This window comes from Vidua chalybeata, chromosome 9, assembly GCF_026979565.1.
Source record: "Vidua chalybeata isolate OUT-0048 chromosome 9, bVidCha1 merged haplotype, whole genome shotgun sequence".
NCBI lineage: Eukaryota > Metazoa > Chordata > Aves > Passeriformes > Viduidae > Vidua > Vidua chalybeata.
The window spans coordinates 12,111,313-12,125,698 of NC_071538.1; the positions used below are offsets into that span (position 1 = coordinate 12,111,313).

A 14,386-nucleotide genomic window follows, 5' to 3' on the forward strand; every position below is an offset into this window, starting at 1 on the left:
TGTTTTGTTGTTGTTGTTTTTCCTCAACAGAAGATTAACCTGGAGTTCTATATCGACATCCATGCCCACTCCACCATGATGAATGGCTTCATGTATGGGAACATCTTTGAAGATGAGGAAAGATTTCAGCGACAGGCTGTTTTTCCCAAGCTACTCTGTCAGAATGCTGAAGACTTCTCTTATGTAAGGCAGTTTTTCTTTATTATTTTTTCCTAGTTTTTATATTTTTTTTGTCTTTATAATAAATCTCTGGCTTTATTTGATTGAGTGAATTTTATTTCAGTATTAATAAAAGCCTACTTAAAAAATTTATTATTAGCTACCATCTTCCTTCTTATTCTTGCATTATCCAGCACTGGTAAGTTGTGATTTTATATATGTCATCAGACACATGAACAAAACCAGGTTTTTCATCTTCTGTTTAATAACCTTTGGTTCTGAATTACTGGCACACCCTGTTTTTCTCATATCTTTTGTCTTTTGATCAAGTGGATCAACTTTATTGTTCCAGTGTTTATATTAATTTGTCAAATATTTTATTTGTATACTCTAAATTACAATATGCTAGCAAATAGAAATAAAATTAATTAGGTTGAAAGAAAAGGTTAGATAACATCTGTTGAAAGTTGTGGCAAAGGGAATTTATAATTTTGAAATTCTTTGATATTACCATAGAAAACTGTTCTGCAAGAGGATTTTCAATGGCCCAATACTTACAGCTTGGAGAGTGGGAAAGGGGAAGTTGGGTTCAAGGAACAGCTTGTTCTTACCCAAGGAGACCTCAGTGATCGAGTTTCTGGTCTGCACCTGGTTGTTTCAAAAACACATGAGGGGTAAGGGGCATTCACACACAGATCATAGCAATGAAAACCTGCAATTGACAGGAGTTTAGAGATTCTGTGCTCAAGTGTGGGATTTCTCTCTGCTGCTGTGGGAGATTAAGTGTTCCTCTTAGCACAAGCCTTCGTTGACAAAGGGAAAATCTTTGAGAAGATGATGTAGGAAATAGAAGCCAATAGCTAAATAAACAGCACAGTCTCCCTTTTGACTCTTGAGCAGAGTTCTACCTAGGTGCTGCTGGCACTGGGTGCATTCAACTTCCCCCTGACATCTCACTGGTCTCTTGAGGCTGGAAGCTTTTCCCCTGCCATCCATCCAGGCCATTCTTCCCAGGGCAGCTGAGCAGACAGAAGTGTTGGAAAAAGGGACGGCCACAAGGTGTCTGACATGTGTGTAGAGATGACGTGTCCCCAGGTAGGAAGGTCTGTTTTCTTGTTTCCAGCCTCCAGACATGTGGATTATGCGACTCGTTGGAAATATCAGATGAGGAGAGGAAAGGAATCCAAAATGGGGGGGGAAATGTGCTGAAGACTTAAAATAGTGTATGTAAATATGCCCTACTGCTTGCTCAAAGGGAAGGGGGGAAGTGCATCGTTAACATTACCAGGCTGGTGTTTGAAAGTGTGGGAATGGACCACTGTTGTTACTAATGAATTTTCCAAAGCTTCAGGAGGTCTCATTTACATTGTATGCTGCTGCGGCCATTTGTTGGGATTATAATACTTCAACAGCAGCACTTCAAGTGAAAACTGGCGGCTGCATGAAGTGTTGTCCATAATTGACTAGCTCCATGTCTTCACACAGCACAGAGACAATGTTCCATTATGTTATCCATTGACAGTATCATTGAAAAGATTACTCTCCTTAAAGCATCTGTCAACCTTGATTGATTTACAAGGGACAAAGCGCTGAAAAGGTTTGAAGTGCGGGTACAATTTTTGCCACCGTTTAGCATACATAATGGTTCTCCTTTGATGTCAAAAGCTCATCTTCTATTAATAATGCAGAGGGCTTTTGAATGCAGGCTACTTGTATGGAGTTCCACACTAATAACCTACTTGCTGTGAAATGGGATTCACTTTGGAGAAGCAGTCATTTGGGTTTTACATGTTCGGAATGAATCCCAACTCAAAGGGATTTCTTTCAGTGCTCTGCATGATTGCAGCTGAGCCCAGCACGGGTTAGGGAAGGCAGGCAAATCCTCCTCTGCTCCTCCAGCCAAGAATCTGGCAGGAATCACACAGCCAGATGCAAAGGGGCATGAACAACAAGCCTAAGATGATGCGATCAAATGCCTTGTGCCGTTTCGTCTGGCAACCTTCTATTAATATACTTTAGAGTGCATTTCATGCCTGGGCTGCTTTCTTCACCTGTCATTCCCAATAGGCCTTTTTATTGAAATGACAGTATCCAAGGGATATTGGTGATTAGAGTAGGGGATGGATAGGGGATTTGTACCCACACGCCTGTTACAGGACCAAAGGAGAGTCACCCAGTGTCTCTGTGCCCTGTCTGTTGGGCAAAACACATGAACCCACAGCTCTCTGGAAGACTGACTGTGGTTCAGAGGCATAAGTTGTGAAAGGGACCAGGAATTCCTCATTTGTACGTGACTTCAGAAAGCACAGGCCTGGCTTTGGTTTAGCTGTCAGCATGTGAAAAGGAAAGTGGAAGAAGGGCTAGGATGTTTTGCTCCCAGATAAATACATGAGACATTCTTGGGCAGCTGCCTGGGCAAAAGAGACAAAATGTGTAAGGAAAACATTTTATATTTTCTATGCTTAAGAAGGATATTTTCAAACGCTGGGAAGTAAATGTAATCCATGTGAAAGCTCTAACAGTGAAAGCTGACATGCTCTCTTGAAAGGCTGACTCATTGCATTTTAGGAGCAGCTGTTGACACCATGTCTGAGTGCATTACACATCAGCCATGGCTTGGAGTAGTTGTAGTTTTTGTAGGGATGTTCTTCATTTGACCTTTCTTGTTTGGGAGAGTGGATTAGTCATAAGGACCAGACACAAGCATTTGAGCATTTCAAGAACCTGCTAGTCTTAGAAGTGGCTAATTTTGACCTTTATGACAGTATGAGAGGAGACCATCTGTTCTCTCTGGTTCATTTAAAAGAAACAACTGCAGCTGTTCTTCGGTGGCTTTACCACTTTGCAAAGATTGCTTTTCTTTTTAGTTAAAGGATAAAGACCAGCCAGAGGTACTTGGCCTGATCCAGTCAGTTTGGTTTCTTTTTTTTTTTTCCCTTTAGACTGTGAACTGGTGGAACCTGGGATATGTTTGAGTTCTCATTCAATTTTGTTGTATTCAGCCTCCCAGCAGAGAACCTTCCTTAGAAACACTGTTTGACCTTTGTGTGCCAAGGTTAGCCAAAGACCCTGATAAAAACTTGGGGTCCCATTATGCTGGGTAACTGCTGAGGAACTCCACAACCCTAAAAGCTTCCAATCATGCTTAAAAAGAGATAACAAGTGGGTGAGAAATTATTTGCTTGAAGAAATTGGAGAATAAAACTTGGATGTCCCAAGTGCCAGTCTTGTTTCTTTGTCAGCAGTTCCCTGTTTTATGTCATGCTCACACTCAAGAGTGAAGTCTCTAGACAGCAACCCACCCAGTTTCCTTTAGGGAAGCATGTTGTTAACTCCAATGCCATAACACTGTGACCTAAAATATATTTTAGAGACTGTAATTGTCTCAGCAATATGAGAAGAGGCAGATAGGGAACGATTTGCACTGGTACTTTTTGTGGTGGTGTTTTGTTCAGTTGCTTGTTTTTAGTTTGGATATCAAACACAAAGCAATGAAGAAAAGCATTTTAATATCTTTATATCTTCTGCTGTCTTTCTTTGATCCACAAACTCTAGATCTGCTGTTCTCATTTTCACAGGATCCCTCCATCCAAGCTTTCTTAGGGAAGATGTGTTCGTTCCAGCAAACCTCCTCCATTCTACCTTTGGCAGCCTCTCTGGGCTGGTATGATTTACCCTGGCTGGATACCTCCCTCTGAAGGCAGTGGTGATGCAAGTGCTTGAGGCAGTAATATGAACACTGAATGATCAAATCCCTATAATCTGTTCTGAAATAACAATAAACCCAGCTTGTATATGGCTGGACAAGGAAGGGGAACCAGTAGAAAAGTTGCCTGGAATTTATCCTGAAGTAAAATCCATACTCACTTGCATCACCACTTCCTAAGTGCCTCTCTGCTGCTTTGGTAAAAAAAGACTTTTCTCCCAGAAAGGCAAAAGCTGCCTGTGTTCAGGTAGGTTTTGTTAACATCATGCAAGCTTAACAGATCTACTCAGAAATCTCTTAAAACCTGAGCACAACAAATGATCCTGCCTCCTTTTTTGTAGTCTTGTACCAAGGTATATCCAGGAAGACAAATACAGCTATTATATGCTTTAGCACCTCTCTGGGATGCATTTCTGCTTGCTGCTTCTTGGACGTGTTGCTCCATAAATGTATTTATTTATTTATGTATTTATTTATTTATTTATTTACTTATTCTGGAGGCTGGGTGAGCCAAGACAGGAAATGTGTTTCTGGTGGCACGGGGAACAGACTGTAAAGTCTGTCCTTCTCTTGTCACAGGCTTTGGTCTCCCAAGGACTCTGCCTTTTGGAAACTCTCAGTGAAATGAAACTATTCCATTATGTTGTGCTGCACCAGTTCACCCCTCCTTGTATACGGAGGATTGAATTTGTATTGAAGAGAAAAGGAGAGGGGGGAAGTGTTGGAAGAAATGGATTTTCTTTCAGTACCTTCTTGCCTAGTTGTTTGTGCATATAGGAGTCGATAGCCCCTTCTCCATCCTCACACAGGTAGAAATTTAGAATGTACACAGAAGAAACAAGTTTTTATAGCAATTTTATGGTTTATTTTCAAAGAGCAACATTACTCTTACCTAATGTCAACCCTGGGAGCAGGTGACAGCCTCCCAGAGCAGCAGCAATGGAAGGAGCTGCTGTAGGTTCTCCTGCAAGCTGCCTCTTGTGCAGAGCACCACAAATTCCTCAGATGGGACAAACTGTGCTGGGAAGGAAGGACAGGAAGGTAGTTAAGAACTGGACACCTGTCCCCCTGGAAGGATATCTTTTTGGGTATTACCTTTCTAACCACATGATATTTTAATGCATGTAGAATACACCTCTGGCTCAGAGAACTGTCCTGGAGGCTTGAGAGAGCCAAGAAGGAGTGTGAGCACTGAGTTGCTCTGGGAGCAGCATCCTGTCTCACCTTAGGAAGGTTGTGGTCCCCTGATTTAGGCCTGCAATTGAGGAGAACTCTTTGCCACAGAGAAAACCACTTTTTCTGCAAACTATTCAAAGCAACTGGGTGCATGATGGCTGTATTTTCCTTTTTGCTTCTCATTGTCCTAGTTTTCTGTCATTTGTATAAATGATTATGAAAGCACTCCCAGGAGACCACGCTCATGCTCATAAAAGTATTGTAAAGAGAAGAATTGCAGGCTATTGCTAGAGGCTATTTTATTGTATATTTTGAGGAAATGTCTCGTTTTCTACTGACAAATGGAGAAAGTGAGAACTCCAGAGACCTGAGTTATTTTCTAAACAGTGTGGTTATTCTGTAGAGCTTAGACTAGGAAATGCCACCATTGGCATCTTTGGGGGAGGAGGTGCTCTGAGAAGCAGAGGCTGCTGCTAGTAAAAAAACCAGGGGGAGAAGGCAGGCCTTTCCTTCATTATTAACCTGATACATTTTCAGATCCCCTATTTGTGTGCACCACTGGTCACAGTTTAAAAAGGGAGAGAAGGGCTCTTAAAAGGGAGAGAAGTTTCAGCCTAACTCTGGTTAATGGGTGGCAGGATAATGTTTGAGTGGTGACCTTGTCACTTGTGGTTAAGTGAACTTGTGGTGATGGGGAGATGCAGACTCACTAAAGGAGGAGCTGAGATGACCTGAGGAAGGATGTTTTGGGATTTACACTCTGGGTGTGTGTGTTCAGGATGGCAGATCCAGTAACAAGGAGCTCTGAGGTGTGCTTTGAGGATGGGGTGGAATCTGCCTCCTCCTCTTGTTCTTTCCAGGTAGGCTGTGATGGGGTGCCAAGCTCTGTAGGGAAACCCTTGCTCTGTGAAGGTCTCAGACCATCCCCACCCTGCTTTGTTTGGCTGCAGGTGCTGTTTAAGGAGCTGTCTCTCAGGAGAGCTGCTGGTTTGATTTGGATTCCAGTCGTGTTAGCTGCTGTGCTAAAGCCAGCAAACTCAATGCACAGCTTCAGAGCTGTAGCACTGGGGGAGGTGGGAGCTGGGAGTACAACCAGTTTAACCAGTTTAGGTGCAAGAGGGGAAGGATTCTGGGGAATGGGAAATGCAGGCCAAATCTCTGCACTGGTGCTGGTTCAAGGTGCAGAGACCTCCATCAGTCCTGGAGCTGTACAGCAGAGCACAGATATTAATGAGCAGTAAAAAGTGCAGCTATTGCACTTCTGCAGGTGAACAGCTGAAACCCTGAAGCATGAAAGCCAGTTACTTGTCTAGCTGCAGAATTTCTTTTAAAAAAAAAGAACTAATTTGGTACTTTTGGTCTTTAGGCATAAAGTGAGAGCTTATAATGCTCCCTCCTTCCAGCCTCTCTCCTAATGACCATGCAAATATGTGTTTTTATCAGGCAACTTAAGCAGGCATGACTGAAGGACACTTGGGAGGGGGAAAGAGCTGGTGTTCCTTCACTGCACATTAGAGGGATAATGAAGCCCCTCAGGGAGCAGGTGTGTGTGTGGTGACAATGTACCTTTAAACTGTTATTTCTCTGAGGAGAATTGCACTTTAAAGCCTGAGAATGTGGTGCTAGGCAGGTTGTGTTCATGGTAGTCCTACAACAGTGATGCCACCTCTAAGGAAGGGTGATTGCTTTCCACTGAGCAGGAGGAAGAAGGCAAAAAGAAACAGGGAGGAGAATGATTAATAATCTTTTAGGACTCGAGGTTGTTTGGTCTTCAAGTTTCAGTTTTAGGTATTCTTACATTCTTGGTGCAGGTCAAACTGTTCCAGGTCTCCTCTGCATGCCTTTCCTCAGATTTCTGCAAATCAAACTCTAGATCAGAGAGTATTCCCCAGCTAAACCCAAACTTTTCTGCCCACCTCAGTGTTTCCTACCATGTACAGAAATTATGAAAATGCTGTCAACTGCAGAGCCTCCTGTGAGAGTGAGTGAGCCCTATTCACAGGAATATCAGTCCAGTCTGCCTGTTCCTAAGGGACCTGGAAAAGCTTCAAACAATGGAATTCCTCTTTGAAATGATCCTGAACTTTTCTAAACCACTTCTTCCCAGATTTCAGTAGTCACAATTGATTTTGAGATGAAATAAGTTTTCTTCCTGTGCATCATAAACATGGCTAAGCTGCAAGGTGAGATGAATCCTGGAGTAATTTTGAGCTCTGTTCCCATTTCATCACACCTCTGCTTCCAGAATCCTTCCTCTTTGGCTGCTCCCTCCTTCAGATCAGCTGTCTGCTTTGGGGATTGATGCTGACTGTAGCTTGTTAAATAAATTGGAGGAAGCCTGCCTGTTAGCAGCCTTCCAAATGCCATGATTTCCAAGTCTCCAGAGCCAGTTGGCATGGAGTTGATGGTAGTCGATCACAAAAAAACACCAAAACAAATATCCAAAAAACCCCAAGCCACACCAACATATCTATTTTCCAGTCTATTATAGAGTTAAGAGAGTTAAGCTGTTTTTTGAAGTGAGAAGTTTGCTCAGTGCTTCCAGAGAAGTAAGGAGGTTAAGTTTTGCTTGTAAGACAGTTTGGCAGGGTCAAAGCAGTGACAGGCGGACAGATCATGGCAGGAATCAGCTCTATCTGTGGCAAAGATTCCAAAGCCAGTGCATTTCTGTGCCCTTTCTCAAACTTTTGCAGACTTCAATAAAGCATTCTAGAAAAAGAGAGTGAGTTATAGCTGATACTGTAAAACTGCTCTCTGAGATGGATTTGACATTGCCTGGGCTCCAGTCCATCTCCCAGTGCCACGTCTATTCTTCCTTGATGACAAGTGTGCCATTCCGTTTCTTCTAGAGCAGTAACTTTTTTATTATCACTTTTTTTTTTTTTTTTTTTTTTTTTTGCCACACCAGGGCACTGAGTTGAGGGCTCATAGAGGTCAGACCTGCTTTGGGAAAAAAACCTTTCTCTTCATCTATAAGAGCAGCATCAGCAGAGAGCTCTGGTGATGTAATGGTCCTGGTTACACCTAGCCATTGCTGGTGTTGATCACTGAAGAACATGAAACAACTTGTATGCATAATCCCAGTTTACCCCAGTAGGTAAAGTGTTTGTTTCTTAACTGTAGAATGAGCAAAATGTGGTCAGTTTTACTGGGTTTGGAGTGGGGTTTTTAGGAGTAGTTAGGCTCAGTTGTGAAACACAGCTATGGAAATGGCATAGGCTGACCCAGCATATTTTTAATTGTATGTTGCAATATGAAACCATTCTCTAATTATGAATCCTCTTAGTGGTTTTGTCTCTGCTTTTCTCCAGGAAAGATTCCTAACATAATTTTATGATTTTTGAGCATGCAGTTTTACATGCTACATCCTTTTGTAGAACATTTTCTGGACCTACATTGTCTTTATATATCAGAAACTTTAGGGAAGATCCCTTTATTCTGAGTTTCATGCAGATACTTTGTGAGGAGAAGTGATCATCTGGGAATCATTCATGTGCACACCAGAGCTCGGATTTTTGAAGATATATGCAGTTTGCTACTTCCTTCCACAGGCACATCCATAATCAGTTGTGTTGCAGGAGATGTGAACAGCTGGTAAAAATCTCTCTCTTGAATTTCGGGAACCTCCCTGGACCTTGCTATGCCAGAATTTCATCTTCTGCATTCTTTCAAAGCTTGTGACCAGATTCCTGCTTGGTTGACATTTTCTGAATGTTTTGTGCTTTTTTTTTTTTTCTTTTCTTGCTGGGTTGGGGAAATACCTCAGGATTGGTCAGAAGTGATGCGCAGTCCGTACCCTGGATCCCATGTTAGGAGCCTGGCAAGGTCTGACTTACACTGTGGTCATACCTTGCTCCTTTCTTCTTAATGTGTTGAGCATTTTCAGAAGATGACAAAGATTCATTCCCCAAAAAGTTCTGGATGAGGAGGTCCCTTTGTCCTGCCATCAGTGAAAGGTAGAATGAAGCTCCCATCCATCACTGGCTGGACACAGCCTGCTTGACATTTCATCCCCTTTTGTTATCCCTTCTTCCACTCAAGAGTGGATCCACTTTTACTGGCATTTGCCTCCAATTTCTCCTTTTGTGCAACCTGAGGTTTTCAGGTGCTGAAGCAAGCCAAGTCCCCTCTGAGGTCACACTGAGGAGGAGGCCCTGCCAGCCGACGCTCCCACCATGCAGGGCCACTCAGAATCCAAGTCCATCAGGGCTGCAGAGGGTAGATGGAGCAAATTCACTCTCAGATGTGTGAGAAATGTCCTCTTTGCCTTTTGGAGCCACTCTTGTGACTGCCAGAGGCATGCAGAGGCAATCAGCACCCTGCCACAGTTGTGAACGGGACTGCCCAGTGCGTTCATTCCTGTCACTGTTAGCGGGAAGGTGGAGCGGTGCTGAGGAGCCAAGAGTATCCCCCAGCCCTGGGGGAACTGCCCAGGCTGTGGAGCTCACAAACTGCCTACCAGGGGGCTGAATTCACTGAGGAGACACACTGTGGGGCACCAGCCTTACTGGACCACTGAGTGTCCTTACCAGCCAAGGGACAGTGATTCTGGCACATCGACAGGTCTGACCAAGGGCCAAGATTCTTTTCTGCTTTGAAATCGCTCCAAAAAGAATTTTAATGGCTTTTTTTTTTTTCTTTCTTATTTCCTTCCACGCATTTTTGTCTGCTGCAATGTCTGAATAAGGTCCAGTTGGTTCAGAAATGTCCCTGTGCTGCCTGGCTGTTCACTGCTGTTCCCAGCAGGGAAACTGGTCACACAGTTTGACACTCGGCACAGCACGGGGAGGAGCAATGAAGTCTGGTAGGGAGGCCTGGGGAAACTGCCACTAATGCCTGATGTGTAGAGAGAGGGTCAGCACACCTTGAGGCTCCCAAATGTGTTTGAAATCTGTTTTTTCTGGTGAGTTTCTTTCCACCAGAAAGTAAGGGAATCCTTCATCCTTCCTTCTCTGCTCTCTTAACACTGGATTTCTTGGCAGCTTCTAGTTCTGTGGATAGCTATTTGTTCACTGAATTTCCTCACACCAGCTGGGAAGCAAAGTCCTTCTGTGAGCTTTAATGTATCTGTGTGTTTTAATAATGCATTACTGTTGATTTTATACAAATATCACTATTTAAGAACTTCAAAGTCTTTGGTGTTCCCCCCACCCTCCAGACTGTGCTTCTCACTGCTGCTGTTGTTAACACTCCCATGTGTTTCAGCCTTGGAGAAATAAATATTTGTTTAGCTGTTCTCCTGCTGTGCCTGCTCAGTGCATTTGTTTAATGATGACTTCAGTTTAGCTTTGCAAAGGGGATTAGGGAAATGGATTCTCCCAGAAAAGCAAGAGACTCATTTGCAGACAACTTTCCCTGTGTTCGTGCCCTCCTCTTGCCACCCCTACCCCTTTTTTCCCCAGCTTAGGGTTTGATTAAATAAATGTGCATGGGCAAAACTTCAAGATTGGCTGTGGTGAGGAGTCAAAGTTTTGCAAGTTGTTTTTTTCTTCCCCCCACTCCCTTTATCTTGACCTAAAACAGTGAGTAGAAGGTTAGACTCAGCAAGTACCTGCTGCTCTTTCCTGTCATTACCTAAATTTTCTTTAATCTGTAGTTTTCTTTTTCTCCTATAAAATATCAAATCATATTTTGGCTTATAACACTTGCTCTAGAGCCAGGCCCAAGCTGCTGTTTCAAAACATGTATTTGTCATATTCTACCCCAACCTTCTTGAGTCAAATGAGAGATTTTATCTTTTACTTGAGACACCAAGTTGGTCTATGCCATCAGGTTTTTTGTTCAAAATGAGGACAATGATAACCTTCAAAATCTACATCTGTGTACCTAAATGAAGGGTCAGCTTTTTATTCCTTGGAAATTCAGTACCACTTGGCAAAGAAATGAGCAGAGGATTTTATTAATGCCTTTACCATTTCAAGTAATTTTGTACAGCTGAAACTGAAACTCTTCTATTAAACAAATACCCACAAATACACACACAAAAATATGGAACACAGCCCCCCACTGCCCAAAACAAAACCCAAAGCCCCAAGCAACGTGAAATAGTATTATAAAAATTCAAACTCTGAGAAATTCTTAATTTTGGTGGGGTTTTTTTGTTTGATTGATTTTTTACCGTTTATATAACTGTCTTGATAATATTTAAACTACTTATGCTTCACTTTTGAAATACGGCAAATATAATTTTGCCAATAACTAGATTCAACCTCTGCTAGAAAGCAAAAATCACTTCAGTGAAGTAACACATCAGACTCTCTCTTCATGTATTTCCAGCTGACAAGGTTTTAGCCTATTGCAGAATTTTTTTTTTTATTATGCTTCAGTGCATGACCTGACACTTGTGTGGCTGAGTTTCATCTGACTACAATCACTCTGGCCCTCAAAGTCATCCCACTGCTTTTTTATTTGTATGATATTCAGAACCTCCTCCATAATGATGATTCATTCCACAGTGTGTCATCAGCAAATTTTGTTGGCACGGTCCTCCTTTACTGTGCCAAGAACTGTGATGAAAATATTATGTAAGATTTAGCTCAAGAATCATCTATTAGGAATTCTACTCATAACTTTCTTTTAGTCTGATTAAGATAATGGGAAATAGGAGAAGGATTTCATGTGCAAACTGTATCCCAAAACCACAAACTGTACTCAGTAGATACCTGTAAAATTTGTTTTCAATGTAGTTGATGAGATTCTATAATCTTCTCAAATGTTCCATATCAGTAACTGAGTCTCCTACTCACTGAAGTACTTCTATCCCTAATGTCTTCCCTGAGTCACCTCCTCCCACATTTTCCTTGTTTTTCCTGTGCCAAATACAGCCTCAGAATTAGCTTAGTCCCTTTGTGAGTGATGTTTCTGCACGCAAAGCCCAATATCCTGTCCTGAGCCATTTGTTGTCCTGTTGCTTTGTTTCCATCAGCAGCTGATGCTCTCATGCATTAAAAGTTCCACTGCAGGCATTTGTTTGAACGTGAAGCACCTTCCACTGAAGTTGGTGTTCACTTGGCTCAGGAAGCAATCCCCTGAGCATGATCATCTTCCTCTGATTCTGAAATTTAACTGAGGCCAAAGCTTCCCTCCATCTCAGGATCTCAGTAGCTTTTTGAAGGTTTCTTTTGCAGGAAGCCAGAGAACATTCCCTCTTGTAGCCCTCTTTATTTTATCCTATATATCAAATTAACAGTTAATTTTCCCTACACTCCTTATGAGTGCTTTACTTCCTCTCCCACAGGTATTCAGAATATCCTGCAGGCTTCTGCTATGTAATTTGGCAGGAATTATATGATATCTACATAGGAGAATGCATTCTGTGTACAAATTACCACAATGTTAAATATTATGTTACCAAAAAGACAACAAGTTGCATTTAGAAACACCTATATATAATGCTAATAAGAAACCCAATTCCATTTTATTCTAATTAATCTGAAAAGCCTTCCTTTTTACAACATGAGAGAGACTTCAAGACATTCAGAATGTTAATAAACCCACAGGTATTTCTACTTTTTATATCTCCTGGTATAGAGTATTTATCAAGAATTGTTGCTCATTTCAGTATTAACCTGATTCTCTCAGTCTAGAGAAGTTCAGCATTTTGAACCATTGCACTCCATTTCTTAAATGCAAAGGAAATTTTATTTTCCCCAGTTTTGGTAAGAGACGGATTTCATAAATATTCACATTGTGTTAGCTAGAAAAGGTAGCAGCCCTAAGGCTCCATAGGAGGACACTGGACAGCTGAAAGAATTCACCATGGGCACAATGACTGAACAATGAGCTGTGTTAAGGGTTCCTTTGTGTTTCACTGGCAACATAAAATTCTTACAGCAGGAGATATGATGACCTTTTATACAACAGATCCAAGTTGGATCTTTTTTTTTGTGGTTGTCACTAGCTTGTGCTGAGCCCAGATTGGCTCAGTCTAATGGTTATGAGGTTTCTGAATAGAGTCTGAAAATCAAAATGAAATCAGAATCCATTTTTCTGTCTAGTTGGTAGGAACAAGCTCTGAGACTTCAATCAACCTGAAGATGAGCTGCCCTTTAGTCTCCAGATGTCATGCCTTCAAAGGAGAGCTAAAACTCATTTATGGAAATGCTTGGAGTCCTCCCCTCCACCCCTCAAATGAATAGTCATAAAGCTGTAGGGTTCTTATAGCCAGATCTTCAGTAATAGCACAAAATACTGCCTTTTATACTGTGCTGCTAGTGCTGTAGAATAGTGAGGTAGATTTTTCCACCCAGAGAGCAACACCCCCTTAACATTTAAGTTAGTGAAGTGGAAATTTCTGTGACCTAATTTATGAACCAGTCAAATGTCTTAGGTGAGAAAGTTTCACCAAAACATAAATGCCCCTGTATTTCTGCTTTGATTAAGAGTCCAGGTGAAGGGATGGGGGGGAATGGTGATGATACATGGGAATAGTATGATACAGGGGACTAGTATGATACAAGGGAATGCAGTGGAGACAAAGGAATGCAATATCCAGATGATGGTACAGCTTAACTCCTGAGCAAGGGGGATCTGGAAGGCTCTCTTTCAACTCCTGCATATGACAGCCTTGCTTTGTGTTATCTGAGGGGGAAGAGGAAAATCTGATATTCATGGTGAACCCAGATGAATTTTGTGAGAGTCTGCGAGGCATCATTTATAGCCTGTGTGCCAGAATTGTGCTTCCCCTTCCAGGCCACGATCAAAAACCAGAGCAGTCCATACAGTGTAAATGAGATCTGGCAATGTGAGTGAAGCTGCTCTCTCTTCTCAGAGACTCTTTCCCTTGCTGCACTCCTGAGCTCTCATTGTGTCCCTGTGTTCTTGCTCCTGCAGTCCAGCACGTCGTTCAACAGGGATGCTGTGAAAGCTGGGACAGGCCGGCGCTTCCTTGGCGGGCTCCTAAATGACACATCCTACTGCTACACTCTGGAGGTCTCCTTCTACAGCTACATTTTGGGTGGAACTGCTTCTGCTGTGCCCTACACCGAGGAAGCCTGTATCCTTTTGAAATCCATCCTCTTGCAGCACATGTGAACCAGGCACTTAAGGTAAATACTTCTGTCTCCATAAGAGTTTGCTGAGATAGAAACACACACAAGTGGAAATGTGAGTCTGCTCTTGATGCTTTAATTTCCCTCATATTGATTCTCCATACTGTGGAAACTCAAGAAGAGAAAGACATTAGATCAAATAAGCCATTTCCCTCTTGTAGGAGATTGTCTCACACACTTGTTATAGGAGCTAGTCCAGGAGAGTCTGTGATCCATTCCCTTCCTCAGTCTTCCATTTCTTTCTTCATTTCTCTCCTTATTCCCTCATTAGCCCTGTGTTTGTGTTATTGTTTTA

General features: G+C 42.2%; 1 protein-coding gene across 1 annotated transcript in view; it reads left to right on the forward strand.

Annotated features, from left to right (window-relative positions):
- LOC128792413 (cytosolic carboxypeptidase 6-like) overlaps window positions 1–14,386 on the forward strand; it is a 163,472-nt gene that overhangs the window by 88,307 nt on the left and 60,779 nt on the right. Inside the window, exons 4-5 of the mRNA XM_053950822.1 lie at window positions 31–183; window positions 13,874–14,036. Of these exons, the coding sequence (XP_053806797.1) occupies window positions 31–183; window positions 13,874–14,036 (316 nt within the window). The remainder of the gene's footprint in view (window positions 1–30; window positions 184–13,873; window positions 14,037–14,386) is intronic.